The sequence below is a fragment of the Orcinus orca genome, chromosome 11 (genome assembly GCF_937001465.1).
Source record: "Orcinus orca chromosome 11, mOrcOrc1.1, whole genome shotgun sequence".
Taxonomy (NCBI): Eukaryota; Metazoa; Chordata; class Mammalia; order Artiodactyla; family Delphinidae; genus Orcinus; species Orcinus orca.
Window position 1 is genome coordinate 93,051,343 of NC_064569.1, and position 13,178 is coordinate 93,064,520.

General features: G+C 55.4%; 1 protein-coding gene across 3 annotated transcripts; it reads left to right on the top strand.

Annotated features, from left to right (window-relative positions):
• The first annotated feature begins 2,902 nt into the window (after nt 1–2,902).
• Nucleotides 2,903–12,625, top strand: MAFF (MAF bZIP transcription factor F). Of its 3 annotated transcripts, XM_033405059.2 has the most exons (4): nt 3,160–3,377; nt 4,382–4,449; nt 10,169–10,234; nt 10,810–12,625. In XM_033405059.2, the coding sequence occupies exons 3-4, from the start codon at nt 10,199–10,201 to the stop codon at nt 11,260–11,262; spliced, it is 489 nt and encodes a 162-aa protein (XP_033260950.1). In that variant the 5' UTR covers nt 3,160–3,377; nt 4,382–4,449; nt 10,169–10,198; the 3' UTR covers nt 11,263–12,625. The 3 variants fall into 3 exon arrangements, with proteins under 3 accessions (XP_049550040.1, XP_033260950.1, XP_004279527.1); XM_049694083.1 differs by lacking the exons at nt 3,160–3,377; nt 4,382–4,449 and adding an exon at nt 2,903–3,153; XM_004279479.3 differs by lacking the exon at nt 4,382–4,449.
• Nucleotides 12,626–13,178: the final 553 nt, after the last annotated feature.

A 13,178-nucleotide genomic window follows, 5' to 3' on the forward strand; every position in this document is an offset into this window, starting at 1 on the left:
CATTTTCTCAATAATCTGTTCTCTCTCAATCTCGTTTTGAACCATTTGAGAGTAAATTGCAGATAGATGCCCCTTACCTCTAAGCACTTCAGTGTGTGTTACCTAAAATCAAGGACATTCTCTACCATGACCATAGGACAATGATCAAAACCAGGAAATTAACATCGATACGATACTATTATCAGACCTTATTCAGATTTTACTAATTATCTTAATAACGTCCTTGATGACAAAAGAAAATTCTGGGTCACACGTTGCATTCGATCATCTCCTTTGGCTCCTTTAATCTGGAACAGTTCCCCTTTCTTTATCTTTCATGATCCTGTCATTTTTTCTAAGCATACAGTTCCAGTTATTTTATAGAACTTCTCTCAGTTTAGGTTTGTCTGATGTTTCCTCATGAGGAGAGCGATTGTATGAATTTTTGGCAGGAACACCACAGAAGTGATGCTGTCTCCTTCTCCATGAATCATTTAGGAGCTACGCATGTCAATTTGTCCCATTCCTGGTGATATTAACTTTGGTCACTTAGTGAAGATGGTACCTGCCAGGTTTCTCCACTGTAAAGTTACAATCATTCTATTTGTAATTAATAATTGTCCATGGAGAAATACTTTGGACCCATGTAATATCATGTTCCTCATCAAATTTTTGTGTCCACTGGTGATTCTTTGAGGAATCTATTATTACTTTGTGGTCTTAATTGTCATTTTCTAATTCTGTCCTTCTTTTTACTTGAAGGAGGAGTTTTCTCATTTATTTATTCATATCAGTTTGGATTCCTCTCTTATTCAGTAGGTTATAATCCATGGTTACTGTTACTTCTTTTGATGTTCAAATTGTCCCAGATTTGGCCATTAGGAACCCCCTTCAAGCCAGAGAGCTCCCACTTTTAAGTATGACATTGCACCATGTCCCTTGACCTTGACCAGAAAGGGAGACACATCTGTGGGGAGCAGTCCCTGCTGGGTGGATACTGAAACCCTGACCCCCTAATGCAGGCAGGCAGGGGATGGGAGAGGGTTTAGGCAGCCTGGTGTCCAGGGGTGTTGTGCAGACCCACTGGGGACTCATTCACTAGCTGAGCACCTACTATGACCTCAGCTTTTGAAAAGCTCATTGCAAATGGAGGGTAAAGAAAACAATCGCAATTGTGCAGTTTCTAAAACTGAGAACTTTTTACTTCAAGAGGTAACATGAATGGCTCTCCTTGATATGTAAATATAAGGTAAGGGGAATTGTTTGAGTGCCAGACATAACTGCTGCAATATTTGGTCACTTGGGAAGCTAGTGGGCCAATCTGCATATGAAACCCAAGGCCTTTGGGAGGTAAGGGATAGATGTCACAATTCCAGGTGGACAAAGGCCCACAGCCCAGAGGCAAGGAAGCATAGCAAGGGCTCTGAAATCAAAGTACACTACATCAAAGGAAGAGGGAGCCTTGCTGGTGACCAGGGCTCCACACAAAGACCTCCTAGTTGGGGAGGTCCTATGCCCTACTCAGTAAGATAAGGTAGGTGCTGTGATGTCAGTTTCAAAAAAAAAAGACATGGCTCTTGGAGTGACAGCAGGCATTTCAGGCAATGGAAACACCATGAGCAAAGAAAAGAAGGAACTGGGACACTCTCCCGTTTTGCCCCCAGAGCCGCCTCTTTTGGGTGGAGCTCCAGGCTCTGAATACATCTCCACATTTATGCTGGGCCCCACCCAGTTGGACAGAGCCCCAAACGTCTAGATCAGGAATTAGTTAGGTCTGGATTCAGACTCAAGTTCTTATACTTCCTGGCTGGGTGACTTTGGAAAGTCACTTTACCTCTCTGAGCCTTCACTCATTTATTTCTTCAACGTGCGTTTATTGAAGGCTTACTATGTACAGAGCACTGCTCTAGGTACAGGACGTGAAGTGGTCAGCAAGATAGACAAGGTTCTACCTTCATGAAATTTACATTCTGGTTGAAGACAGACACTGAATAATAAGCAAATACATAAGCAAGATAATACCCTATGGGAATATTAAGGTAGTATAAAAACGAATTTCAGAGGTGGGGGCTCCTTTAGCCAGGGCTGTCAGGAAAGACGTCTCTGAGGCAGGGACATCTGAGCTCACCTGAAAGATGAGAAAGAGCCAGGCAGTGAACAGAAGAGGGAACAGCAAGTGCAAAGGACCTGTGGCAGGAATGAGCTTGGTGTGTTTGAGGAACAGTAAGAAGGGCAGTGTGGCTGAAGAGTAGTGGTGAGGGGAGAGAGATGGGAGGTGAGGCTGCAGCGCTGGGTAGAGGCCAGATGGCTTAGGGCCCTGTACGCCAAAGAGAGGAGTACAGTTTATATTCTAAATGCAAAGGGAAACCTTTGAGGGCGTTAAGCCAGAGGGTGGGAGAGTGTGAAACAATGTGATCTTTGTTTCGAGAAGAACATTGGTGTGCAAAGAAAGCCTTTAGGGGCAAAGTGAAGACGTTATCAGGAGCCCTCCGCCATTGTCCAGGTGAGTTGATGGTCCCTGGGTCAGGTGGTAGGACTGGGGGTGGCCAGAAGTGGTCAGATGCAGGGTAGTGTTGGAGGTGGAGCCAGCCTGACTCATGAAGTGAAGAGGAAGGAGAAAGGGATGCGGCAAGGCTCCCAGGTCTGGGCTTGAACAGCTGATGTGGGAGAGACTGGAGGTGTGGGTTGCTGAGGTAGGGTTAATGCTCAGGAGTTCGATTTTGGCCGTGCAGGGTATGCAGGCCCCATCTGGTACCAACGTGGAGGCGTTGAGTGGGCAGTTGGATACAGTCTGAAACTCAGAGAAGCTGTTCGCTCTGGAAATACAAATTTGGAGCTCCTGAGCCTATCGATGGCATTTAAAACCACGAGACTAGATGAGATCATCAAGGCAGAGGGTGTAGGTCGAAAGGAGGCCCAGAACTGTCGACTGTAAAATGAGACAAATGACACCTTCATCCGAGCGGCTCTAGTGAGGTGTCACGTGAACGCCCCTAGCCGCGCTCTAACTGGGATTGAAAATTCTGGGGGCGTGGCCTTGATGTGGGCGGGGTCTTCCGGGGCGGAGTTGGCCGGGGGCGGGGCTGAGGAGCTGGGAGGACGCTGCGGGGCCGGGGGGCGGCCGGGGAGGTGACGTCACCGCATGACTGAGTTTTTATGAATGAAAGGAATCCTGTGAGTGAGTAATTCCGGGAAGCTCGCCTTACAACTCCGCGCGGCCCCCTGCGCTTCCCGCCCCACAACAAAACTCGGCGCGTCGCTCCCGGGAGCCGGGCTCGGAGCGACCCGCGGTCGGGACCTGAGGGGAGACTGACCAGGGCGCGGGCCGGGACAGCAGCTCGGAAGGCAGCGGGACCCGCGAGTGCCAGGGACGCCAGGCGAAGCAGGCCGAGAGGCGGGTGAGGGTCGCTGGTCCTGGACCGGGACGGGCGCGCGGGACCCGGAGGCGGCAGGGTCTCCGCACCCCGGGAACGTGCCTGGGGCAGGGCTCCGGGGCTCACTCAGTCGGTGCTCCCGTGGATCCCTCGCCGGGACGACTGGCTTGACGACTTGTGGGGGGGGAAGGGCAGAGGTCCGGCGGGGCCGAGACGCGGCCGAAGCAAGCTTGGCGGGGTGCGGGGGTTAGGGGCCCCATTTGGGGGGCGCAGGCCGAGAGGCGGCGAAGCCAGGCAGGAAGGGACAGCGCGGGCTGGCGAGCGTCAGCGTCCGCCCAGGCGGGGCCGGGAGCGGTGTGTGAAAGTACGTGACTCGGTGAGAACAGTCCCTGGACCGGTGCCCGCGGGCCGTGCGTGCGCGGTTTGTTTACGTCCGAGGGCGGCCGTGCGTGTGTGTTCCCTGGCCACCTTCCTGGGTATGCCGTCAGGTGCGTGCTTGCGCCGTGTACCTTGGGGAGTGTGCGTGTGAGTGTGTGCGTGTGTGTGTGTGTGTGTGTGTGTGTGCGTCCGCGCGCTCCCAGGAGGATAAGGATCCTGGCGCCTATGTACCAGCGGAGCGTACCTCGGAGAGAGAGTGACCACAGCAATAAACACGGAATAGGGACGCAGCTAGAGAAGCGCCCCAGTCCATAGTCACAAGGGGTCCGGGAATTCTCTCCCGGGTTGTCTCCTCTCCACCAGCCGGCGGCGTTCAGGCCCTTGCTCTCCCCGGAGTTTCCCAGGACCGCAGCCATGTGACCCGCGGTGTTTGTCCCCCGCCCAGAGCCGGCGCCTTCAGCCACAGGGTGGGGCGAAATATCAAAGATCCCACCGGGCTCGTCTGGGCGACGAGGTGAGGGGGCCACCCCTGGCCCCAGCACCCTAGTGGGTCTGGCAACAAAGTAGGCTGGGGTCCAGGTCCTTGTCCCCAGGTTTTCTGGCTAGCTGGGGGAAGACAGACTCCCCTCAGGACTCTCCTTCATCCCCAGGGTTGCCCAACCCTTCCAGTCTCAGGAGAAACAGGAAGAGCCAGAAAAACCCACGGCAAAAGTCGGAGGTAGGAAGGGACACCACGCTTCCTCTGGGTGGTCTGGCTTCTAGAGGTTGTACCCGCTGGGTCAGGGAGGGTGAGAGCCCAAGGTTGGGGTGGAGCTGGTTTCTGCACTCCTGGTGGTTTCAGTTCACAGGTGGGACTAGTCAGACAGACCTATGGATGACTGGACCTGAGGAGATAGTTGAGGGCCTGGGCCAGGCATGGAAAACAAGCAGTGGGACTGCTGGTCTTGGCGCATGAGGGGGTAATGCGAGAGGGGTGGGGCCCCCAACCTCGCCCCGCCCCCTCCCCATCAGCCCCCTGCTGAGGGAGGCTGAGGGGTGGGCTGGGGGTTAGGGATTCCTTGGTCCTATTCTGCCCTCCCTGTCCTCCCACCCACAAGGCTACAGAATCATGGGGGTTGGGAGGAGGGCATTGAGCTTGATTAGATTACCTTTTAAAAAAAAATAAATTTATTTATTTATTTTTGGCTGCATTGGGTCTTCGTTGCTGCATGTGGGCTTTCTCTAGTTGCAGCGAGGGGGGCTGCTCTTCGTTGCCGTGCGTGGGCTTCTCATTGCAGTGGCTTCTCTTGTTGCAGAGCACAGGCTCAAGGCACATGGGTTCAGTAGTTGTGGCTCCCAGGCTCTAGAGCGCAGGCTCAGTAGTTGTGGTGCACGGGCTTAGTTGCTCCCCGGCATGTAGGATCTTCCCAGACCAGGGATCAAACCTGTGTCCCCTGCATTGGCAGGTGGATACTTAACCACTGAGCCACCAGGGAAGTCCGATCAGGTAAACTTTTAACTTTGAATCTTTGAGCAGCTACCACAGCTGGGAACTTCCATGTCCCCATCTGCAACAGGAACTAGGTAACATCCAAGGTGGTAGGATGGGAGTAGAATGGAGGAGGTATGGCAGCCTGCACACACAGACTAATTTCCAGGGGAACTGTGGGAGAGAAAGCAGAGCCGACCACCCCAGGCTGAGGCCAAGGGTGTCCAGAAGTATGTGGAGTCCAAGTAAGGGAGGCGGCCGCCAGGAGCACAGGAATCAAGCAGGCCCATCCTCAAAGCTGGACAAGAAACATCCCTGCGTAGGGCTAGGGACCAGGGGGGTGGGGGGCAAGAGGGAATGGCTGGTTGACTCAGTCATAGATGGAAAGCTAGTACTGAGAGGTTTAACCTCCCATGGAACCACCCCTGGGCCTTCAGTAGGGTCCAGGACCCAATGTCGGCTCCCTTGGCCTCTGTGCCTCCCTCAGTCCTAACACTTTTAGCCTGCATTGCCATGGAGCCCATCAAGGCCTAGATGCTGGGGATAACATGGTGAACAAATCAGATCCAAAGCCTGCCCTCTGGGAGCTTACAGTCAAGGAAGGGAGATGAAGTTGAAGGAAGAGCCACTAACCTAAATGTAAAACCACAGCTGAGATGGGTGGTATGAGGGGGAAGTCACTGTGGTTAGAAAGTATATAACAGAGCTCTGACTTAGCCAGGGCAATCAAGGAAGGCTTCCCTGAGGAGGTGACCAGTCAACCAGGTTGTCAGTTCAAGTGAGGCTCATCTATGAATGCCTTGAGGGCAGGGGCTTTGATTCAACTTTGGGTCTAAGGAAGCCCAGCACTGAGCCTGGCACCTACAGGGTAGGTGCTTCTTGGGTGTTTGCTGATTGAATGAATGAATGAGCACTGGGTCAGTATTCTGGTAGAACTCCACAACACCTAGAGAAAAAGGCCTGGGAACCCCAGGGAAGCAAGAAGCCTGGGCATGGGCTGTAGGATTCTTGAAGCAGTTTCTCCAAAGCGAGCAGATACTTCAGGGTCCAGGTGACATCCTCCCCCCACCCCCCTCCACACACACCCCGTGCGACCCTCTGGGAAAAGTGCAGAGATGGTCGAGTTTACTGGGTGCTCATTCATTTATTGTCAGCCTGAGGATCCTGGAAGAGAGTGGGGAGAGAACATAGTGGAGGCCCAAAGGGCTGGAAGGGAGGCTGGCGTCCTAGGGTTTTGAAATGGGCCGAACATGATCAGGTTTATAGGTTTGTGTCAGTAATGCTCCCTCTGACAGCTCTTGGGGGAGGATGGATGGTAGGGTCAGAGGTGGAGGCAGGCACAACTAGAGGCCAGTGAGGAGGTGGCTTTGGTCATGGTTCAGCTGAAAGAGGAAGTGGTCCCTGGCTATGCAAGTGGAGCAGAGGGAGGGTTGAGGCTGATAGTCTCTGAGTTTGTGTTCTCATGCCCCTGCCCCCAAGAAGCCTTCCCTGATTTCCTTTCCCTTCCTCCAGGGTCTCTACTCTGCTAGTGGTCTTGGAGCTCCATTCTGGGCCAGAATCTGACACTCTAAACTCTGAGACTGTCAGTGCTAGGAGGTACCCTAGGCTTGGTGGTTTGGCGTGTTGGGCCCAGAGAGAGGAAGTGGCATACCTGAAGTCACACAGCGGGTGTGAGCAGGTGGCAGAACCTGAGCTGGACCCCCAGGCTCCCACTTCCCAGCTGGGTTCTCCCAGCTTTGCTCCCCTTCCAGCAGGGAGGAGGCTCCACCAGTGCTGGCTGCCAAGGCCCAGGAAAACACATTTTTTCCCTCTGTCCTCACAGAGGAAGCAAAATGGCTCAGCAGTCAGCGAGGAGCCCATGCCAGCGGGTGGGCCGTCTACTAGGGGGCCGGGGATGTGCCTGCTGACTGGGCAGGGCAGCTGTCAATCCCCCAAGAGTAAGTTCATTCTCCAGGCCGCCAAGGGAATGTTAGGAACCTGCAGACCCCAGAGGTCAGCTCTGCCGGCCTCAAGAAGAAAAAGGGAAGAAGCAGGGCTGGGGGCGTGGGGGAAGTGCGGTGACTGGCAAAGAAGAAAGAGCCCTGAGCTGGGGGTCGGGACTCCTGGGTTCCAACCCACCACTGCCGCCAAACAGCTGCCCTGTTGCTTCAGTTACAGAACAAGGAGGTTGGAACAGCTGCTGTCTCAGGTCCCAGGTCTACCGGACTGGCTGAGGCAGCCTGGTGGAGGACCCTGGCCCCTTGGCTGACAGCCCAGCAGCCCCTGGCCTGGAGTTGGAGACTGAAAGCCTGAGGTTATCAGAAAGGTCCCCCTTCTTGTGACTCTCCCTCTGTGGTTGCCTGACTTTGCTGAGCTAGGACATTCCTGCGCGAACATAGGTGCCTCAGCTGACATCCAGCATGTGCTTGAGGCTGCTGAGGCCAGGTCAGGAGGAGGAAGATGAAAGGAGGGAAGAACAGGTTCAAAGCTTCCCTAGGGCCCCAAAGTATTAGAATCACAGCCAGCAGAGGGGGTGGGGCCTTCAGCCATTAGACAGAAGAGGGCATGGCCAACAATTTCCTCTTGGGCCTAATCTGGAGGGCTGTGTTGACGAGGATTCTGAGGTTGTGTCCAAGCTCAGTGGAAAACAGTGCTATGCTGAGAAAGATTCAGGGGCTGTGTCCAACCTCAGTGGGAAAAAGTGCTGTGATTGATTACTGACGTCTGTGTTAGGAGTGGAGGGAGGGGCGATGGTGAGATAAACCAACCATCTGCCACTTCTGGTCTTGTCTAAGCCTCTTGTATTTTACACGCTAATACTATGATGATTGTCCCCACTTTATAAGTGAGGAAGCCAAGGTCCAGAGAGGAAAAAATGACGTATCCGAGGGGCCATGCCTCCCAAGTTCTGCATCAGCCCTAGCACCCTGTGCTCAGCACCCAGCAGGCTCTCAGTTAACCTACGTCAGGAGAGGCTTCCCCTCTCCCATTAGGCTCTCCGTGTAGCCCAGACCGCCTGGGTGTCACCTAACGCCCCAGCTCCCTGAACAACCGGCCAGGGGGCCTGGATATCTGTATGTCATTTGCGTATCCCTAGCAGACCCGACACAAATCCTAGCACATCAGAGCTGGGCAGCCTCGTAGACTGGCAAGTCCTCCGCTTCACAGGGTTGGAGAAACAGGGCCCAGAGAGGGTGCCCTGTAAGGGCCACACTGGGAGGAGACACATGGCTCAATGTGGCCTCAGTCCCAGGATCCACCCCCTGTTAGCTGTGTGACCCTGGACTACTCTATTGACATCTCTGGTCTCACAGGGTTGTTGGGAGAACTGGGGTGATGATGGTGTGAAAGGGATCAGGATTCAGTCCTGGGGCCTTTACAGGTGTTCAGAATTCCTCCTGATTTGGGGGGAGGCAGCCATTCACGGGCTGTGTGACTTCAGGCAAGAGATGCCCCTCTCTTGTCTCCACCTCCCCCTGGGTGAAGTGAGGAGGCAGGGGCCAGACGGTCTCTCAGGACCTTTCCTGTGTGGCTCTGGCCAGCCGGAGCTGCCAAATCAAAGCGAGGTCCCAGGAACTGCTACAGGCCCAACCCCTCCTGGACAGACTCAGCAATTCTAATAACCACCCAGGTGCTCACTGACCTCTCCGGTTTGTACCACTTAGTTCCACCAAAACCCTGCGAGGCAGGTATTGTTTGCATCCCACAGATGGGAAAGTGGAGACCCAGAGAGGTGGAGTGGCTTGCCCACGGTCACACAGCCTGGAGCAAAGAGAGATGGGACTCAAACCCAGGCTTTACCCTTAATCCCATGTTCCTCTCCCATACCCCACCTGGGAGCCAGTCATGAGGATAGAATCCCTTCTGCTCCCTTCCCATCCTCCTGGTGTCTGTGTACCATCCCTGCCATGCAGAAGCCAGGAGGCAGATGGAAAGCAGGAAGAATCGGAGGTAGGGCCAGGAGGTTTGTCTCTCGATGGTATTCAGCGGGGCTTGGGCTTGGCACTCGGTTCAGACTCTGACAAGCTGGGTGACGGACAGTGTCATAGACCCATTCACACTTCACCGGTGCCTGCTCCCTGCCAGCCCCTGTGCTGGCAGCCTCAGCACCCAAAGCTGCCTGGGCCTGGTTCTTGCCTGTGGAGCTCCCTGTCTGGTAGGGAGTCCAGGAAACAGACCATTACAACGTAGGGGAGAACTGCTGGGGTGGGCGGTGTTGAACAAGTCCTAGGAGCCTGGGAGGGCTTCCTGGAGGAGGAGATGTCTACGTCCAGGGCAGAAGGCTGAATAGTAGGAGTCTGCCAGATAAAGTGGGGGTGGGGGGAGAAGTGTCACAAGGTTTGGGGTGGCCCAAAGGCAAGAAAGCATAGGGTGAGAGGAAGTGTAAGCAATTCTGGGACTTCCCTAGTGGCGCAGTGGTTAAGACTCCGTGCTCCCAATGCAAGGGGCCCAGGTTCGATCCCTGGTCATGGAACTAGATCCCACATGCATGCCACAACTAAGGAGCCCACGTGCCTCAACTAAGGAGCCTGCCTGCCGCAACTAAGACCCAGCACAACCAAATGAATAAATTAAATAAATATTAAAAAAAAAAAGAAATTCCTTGTGGCTGGAGTGCAGAATGGAGGCGGGCGGTAGTGGGAAATGAGTCTGGGGTGCCTGTGGGTTAGTAGATGGGGTTATGTGATATGGCACGAGGAGTGGTTTAGCTGGATAGCTAGACCTCTTTGAACAGGTGGCACTGAGCAAAGACCTAAATGATGAAGAGTCTATGGGGAGATAACAGGGAAGAGAACAGTAAAGAGAACAGCAAAGGCCCTGAGGCTGGAATGAACCACTCAGTGAGGCCACTGTGGCTGGACCACTGGGCCAGAGGAAAGTGGTATGAGATGAGTTCTAAGACAGCGGGGGCCTTGAATGCCAAGGTAGTGTGTTTGGGTTTTATTCCAAGTGGGAAAAAAAACTGACCTTGGCCTCCTGTCTCCCCTAGGTCTCAGCCCAGAGGGCACCTTCTGCAAACATGTCTGTGGATCCCTTATCCAGCAAAGCCCTGAAGGTGAGAAGGCAGCCCTTATTGTCTCTGGTCCTCCCCTCCCTCCCTGCCCCCCGCTGAGCTCCCATCCCAACTTCCCCTTCAGTTCCTGGAATCCCCAGGAGTGGCTCAGCACTCGTGAAGCCACTGAAAGGGCCCCGGGCTGGGAACCAAGAGGCCGGGGCTCTGGCCACAGGCTGTGTGCCCCGAGGCAGGTCACTTCCCTCTCTGGACCTGCTTCCCCATCGGAACAACGTTCCCTGGGCTGTAGGACTTCAAAGGTGCTTTCCTGGGTTTCTCCGGCTGAGTCCAGGCCCGGTCGCTGGGTTAGAATCCGGGCTGAGCTCTGGGGTGGCTCCTTTTGTGTTCAGATCCCGGTTTGGCCCGGTTTCCCCTTTCGGGATTACTGCTCCCCTTCCGAGTCTTGGAGCAAGTCCAGCCACCACCTCAGTGCCCCTGGCGGTGAAGGGGGAACACTAGCGGTGGAGGGGGAGCCGTCCCCAGCACCTGCTGCGCGCCAGGTCCAGAGCTCTGGGCCCGCAGGTCGCACTGTGACCCTGGGCCTCAGTTTCCCCATGCGCCCGACCTGCTGCCCGCAGATCAAGCGCGAGCTGAGCGAGAACACGCCGCACCTGTCCGACGAGGCGCTGATGGGGCTGTCGGTGCGCGAGCTGAACCGGCACCTGCGCGGGCTCTCAGCCGAGGAGGTGACGCGGCTCAAGCAGCGGCGCCGCACACTCAAGAACCGCGGCTACGCAGCCAGCTGCCGCGTGAAGCGCGTGTGCCAGAAAGAGGAGCTGCAGAAGCAGAAGTCGGAGCTGGAGCGCGAGGTGGACAAGCTGGCGCGCGAGAACGCCGCCATGCGCTTGGAGCTCGACGCGCTGCGCGGCAAGTGCGAGGCGCTGCAGGGCTTCGCCCGCTCCGTGGCCGCCGCCCGCGGGCCCGCCGCGCTGGTAGCTCCGGCCAGCGTCATCACCATCGTCAAGTCAGCCCCGAGCCCCGGCCCCGCCCCCGGTCCGGGCCCCGCCCCCGGCCCCGCCGCCTGCTCCTAGTGGCCGCCGAGCCCCGCTCGCTCCGCCCACGCCCATTCTCCAAACCACAGGCCCCTCTGACCCCAGCTGCCTTCCCTAAGTGCCTAAGCGCAGTCTCTGTCTCCAAGTGCCATATCTCTGCAGCCACCAGCCCCCGTGGTGAACACACACGTTCCCTCCCCAGAGCCTGTCTTCCTCCTGCGGCCCCTGAAACTGGGACCTAATGGCCCTGGGGAGGGGCAACGGTGATGAGGTAGGAGGTAGGTGGGGTCGGGGTCTGGGGTTTCCTCTGGTAGAAAATTTCAGACTTCTTAGTTTGGGAGGAGGGGATACAGAGCGGATTAGAGAACGGCCATCGAGGGGAAGACGGCCACCCCTCATTCTGTAACAGCTCAGCTTGTGCCATCAGCCCCTCCCCACCCGCCAGGGATACAGGACTAGGCTTGGCCCAGTATGGGTCTTGTGGGGCTGTCTAGCTGGGAAGCTGATGCTCCCGCCTCTGCCTTGCACCCGGATGCCTGGCCTTCCAAAGCTGGAAGACTCATTAGAAATCACCTAGTGAAGCCCACTTAACAGATGAGAAAACAGGCCTCTATCGGACGTGCCCAAGGCCACATATGCTTAGTGGTGGAGCTGGAACCCTGTCTTCCCACGCTGCCCTGAGATTCCAGCCATGGTTGTCAGGGGGACAGCGGCCAGGGCCTGAACAGGTGGTGAAAGGGCCTCCGTGGCCTGGGAGATGGCTCTCTGTGAGTCAGGTGAAGAGAAGTAGAGGGAGAGAGAAGGTGACGCAGATGGAAGAGAGGGAAGGAGCTGGCCAGGCTCAACCCTGGGCTCTCCCTGCAGCCAGGGAGCTGGCCAGCCAAAGAGAAAGGGGACCAAGGAGGTGACCACTGTGGCGGTGGGGAGATGAGAAGACAGATCCTATGGTTCTGCAGCCTGGGATAGGGGTCCTTAAAGGGAAGGGTCCCACCTGTCCACCCTGTGGGAGGGGGGCTGACTACTGCCATTGATCGCCATTCTCTTGGGAAGCCCGGCCCGAGCCTTCCCCCGCCTGCCCGCCCCCAACTATACAGCTGCTCCTCCCTCCTGTTTATTTATTGCACGAATCTAAGTTATTCTCCCCAGCCAGAGCCCAGCGCCCACTGCCCGGGAAAAGTGGTGTGTGGCCCTGAGCTGGACTTTATATTTTATATCTGCAAATAAATCACATTTTATCTTATACTTAGGAGAAGCCGGATGGCAAAAACAACCAAAAAATGTTTTTTAAAAACAATTGCCCGGCCCCCGGAATTTATTTATTTTTCTGACTTACAGTAAGCGAGTTATCCGCCTTCTGTATTTTGTAGACTTTCTGAATAAAGTCAAGTTCTCTTTTTCCACAGTTTAGAAGTGTATGTCCTGGTCTATGTTTTTTTTGGGGGGGGGGGTTCTGAATGAGGGGCCCAAGAGGGGGTTCTGCTTTCAACCCCAGACAGGCCCCTCTGCTGGGTGGGAAGGTTAGCCCCAATTTGCAGAGGAAGGAATTGTGCCCCATCACTAGCTCTTGCACCCAGGCTTGGTGCGGGGGCAGGTTAGGCGGAGGTGGAACCGGGCAGGGTGGTGCCCAAACATCTGTCCTTCCATCTGGTTGCCTGGGGCCAAGGAGCTTCCCTGGGGAAGGCAGAGCCAGGAGGATAATGATATGGGGGGGTTAAATTCCCTGGGCATCCCTTCAGCAAATAAACAGCCCCGCCCAGGGAGGAAAATTCCCCGATTGAAGAGTAATCTTTCCAGCCTTTCACATTGAGGTCAGATTTTCTACAGCCAAGTAAAAAATATTCTCCTCGTGTTCCAAAAGGCACTGAGAAGCAGGGAGAGAAGTAGCTTCCTCAACCCCCGCCTGCGGGCCTGAAGCACAACCCTGCGTCTCATCCTAGGCCCCAAACTCCCTGTAA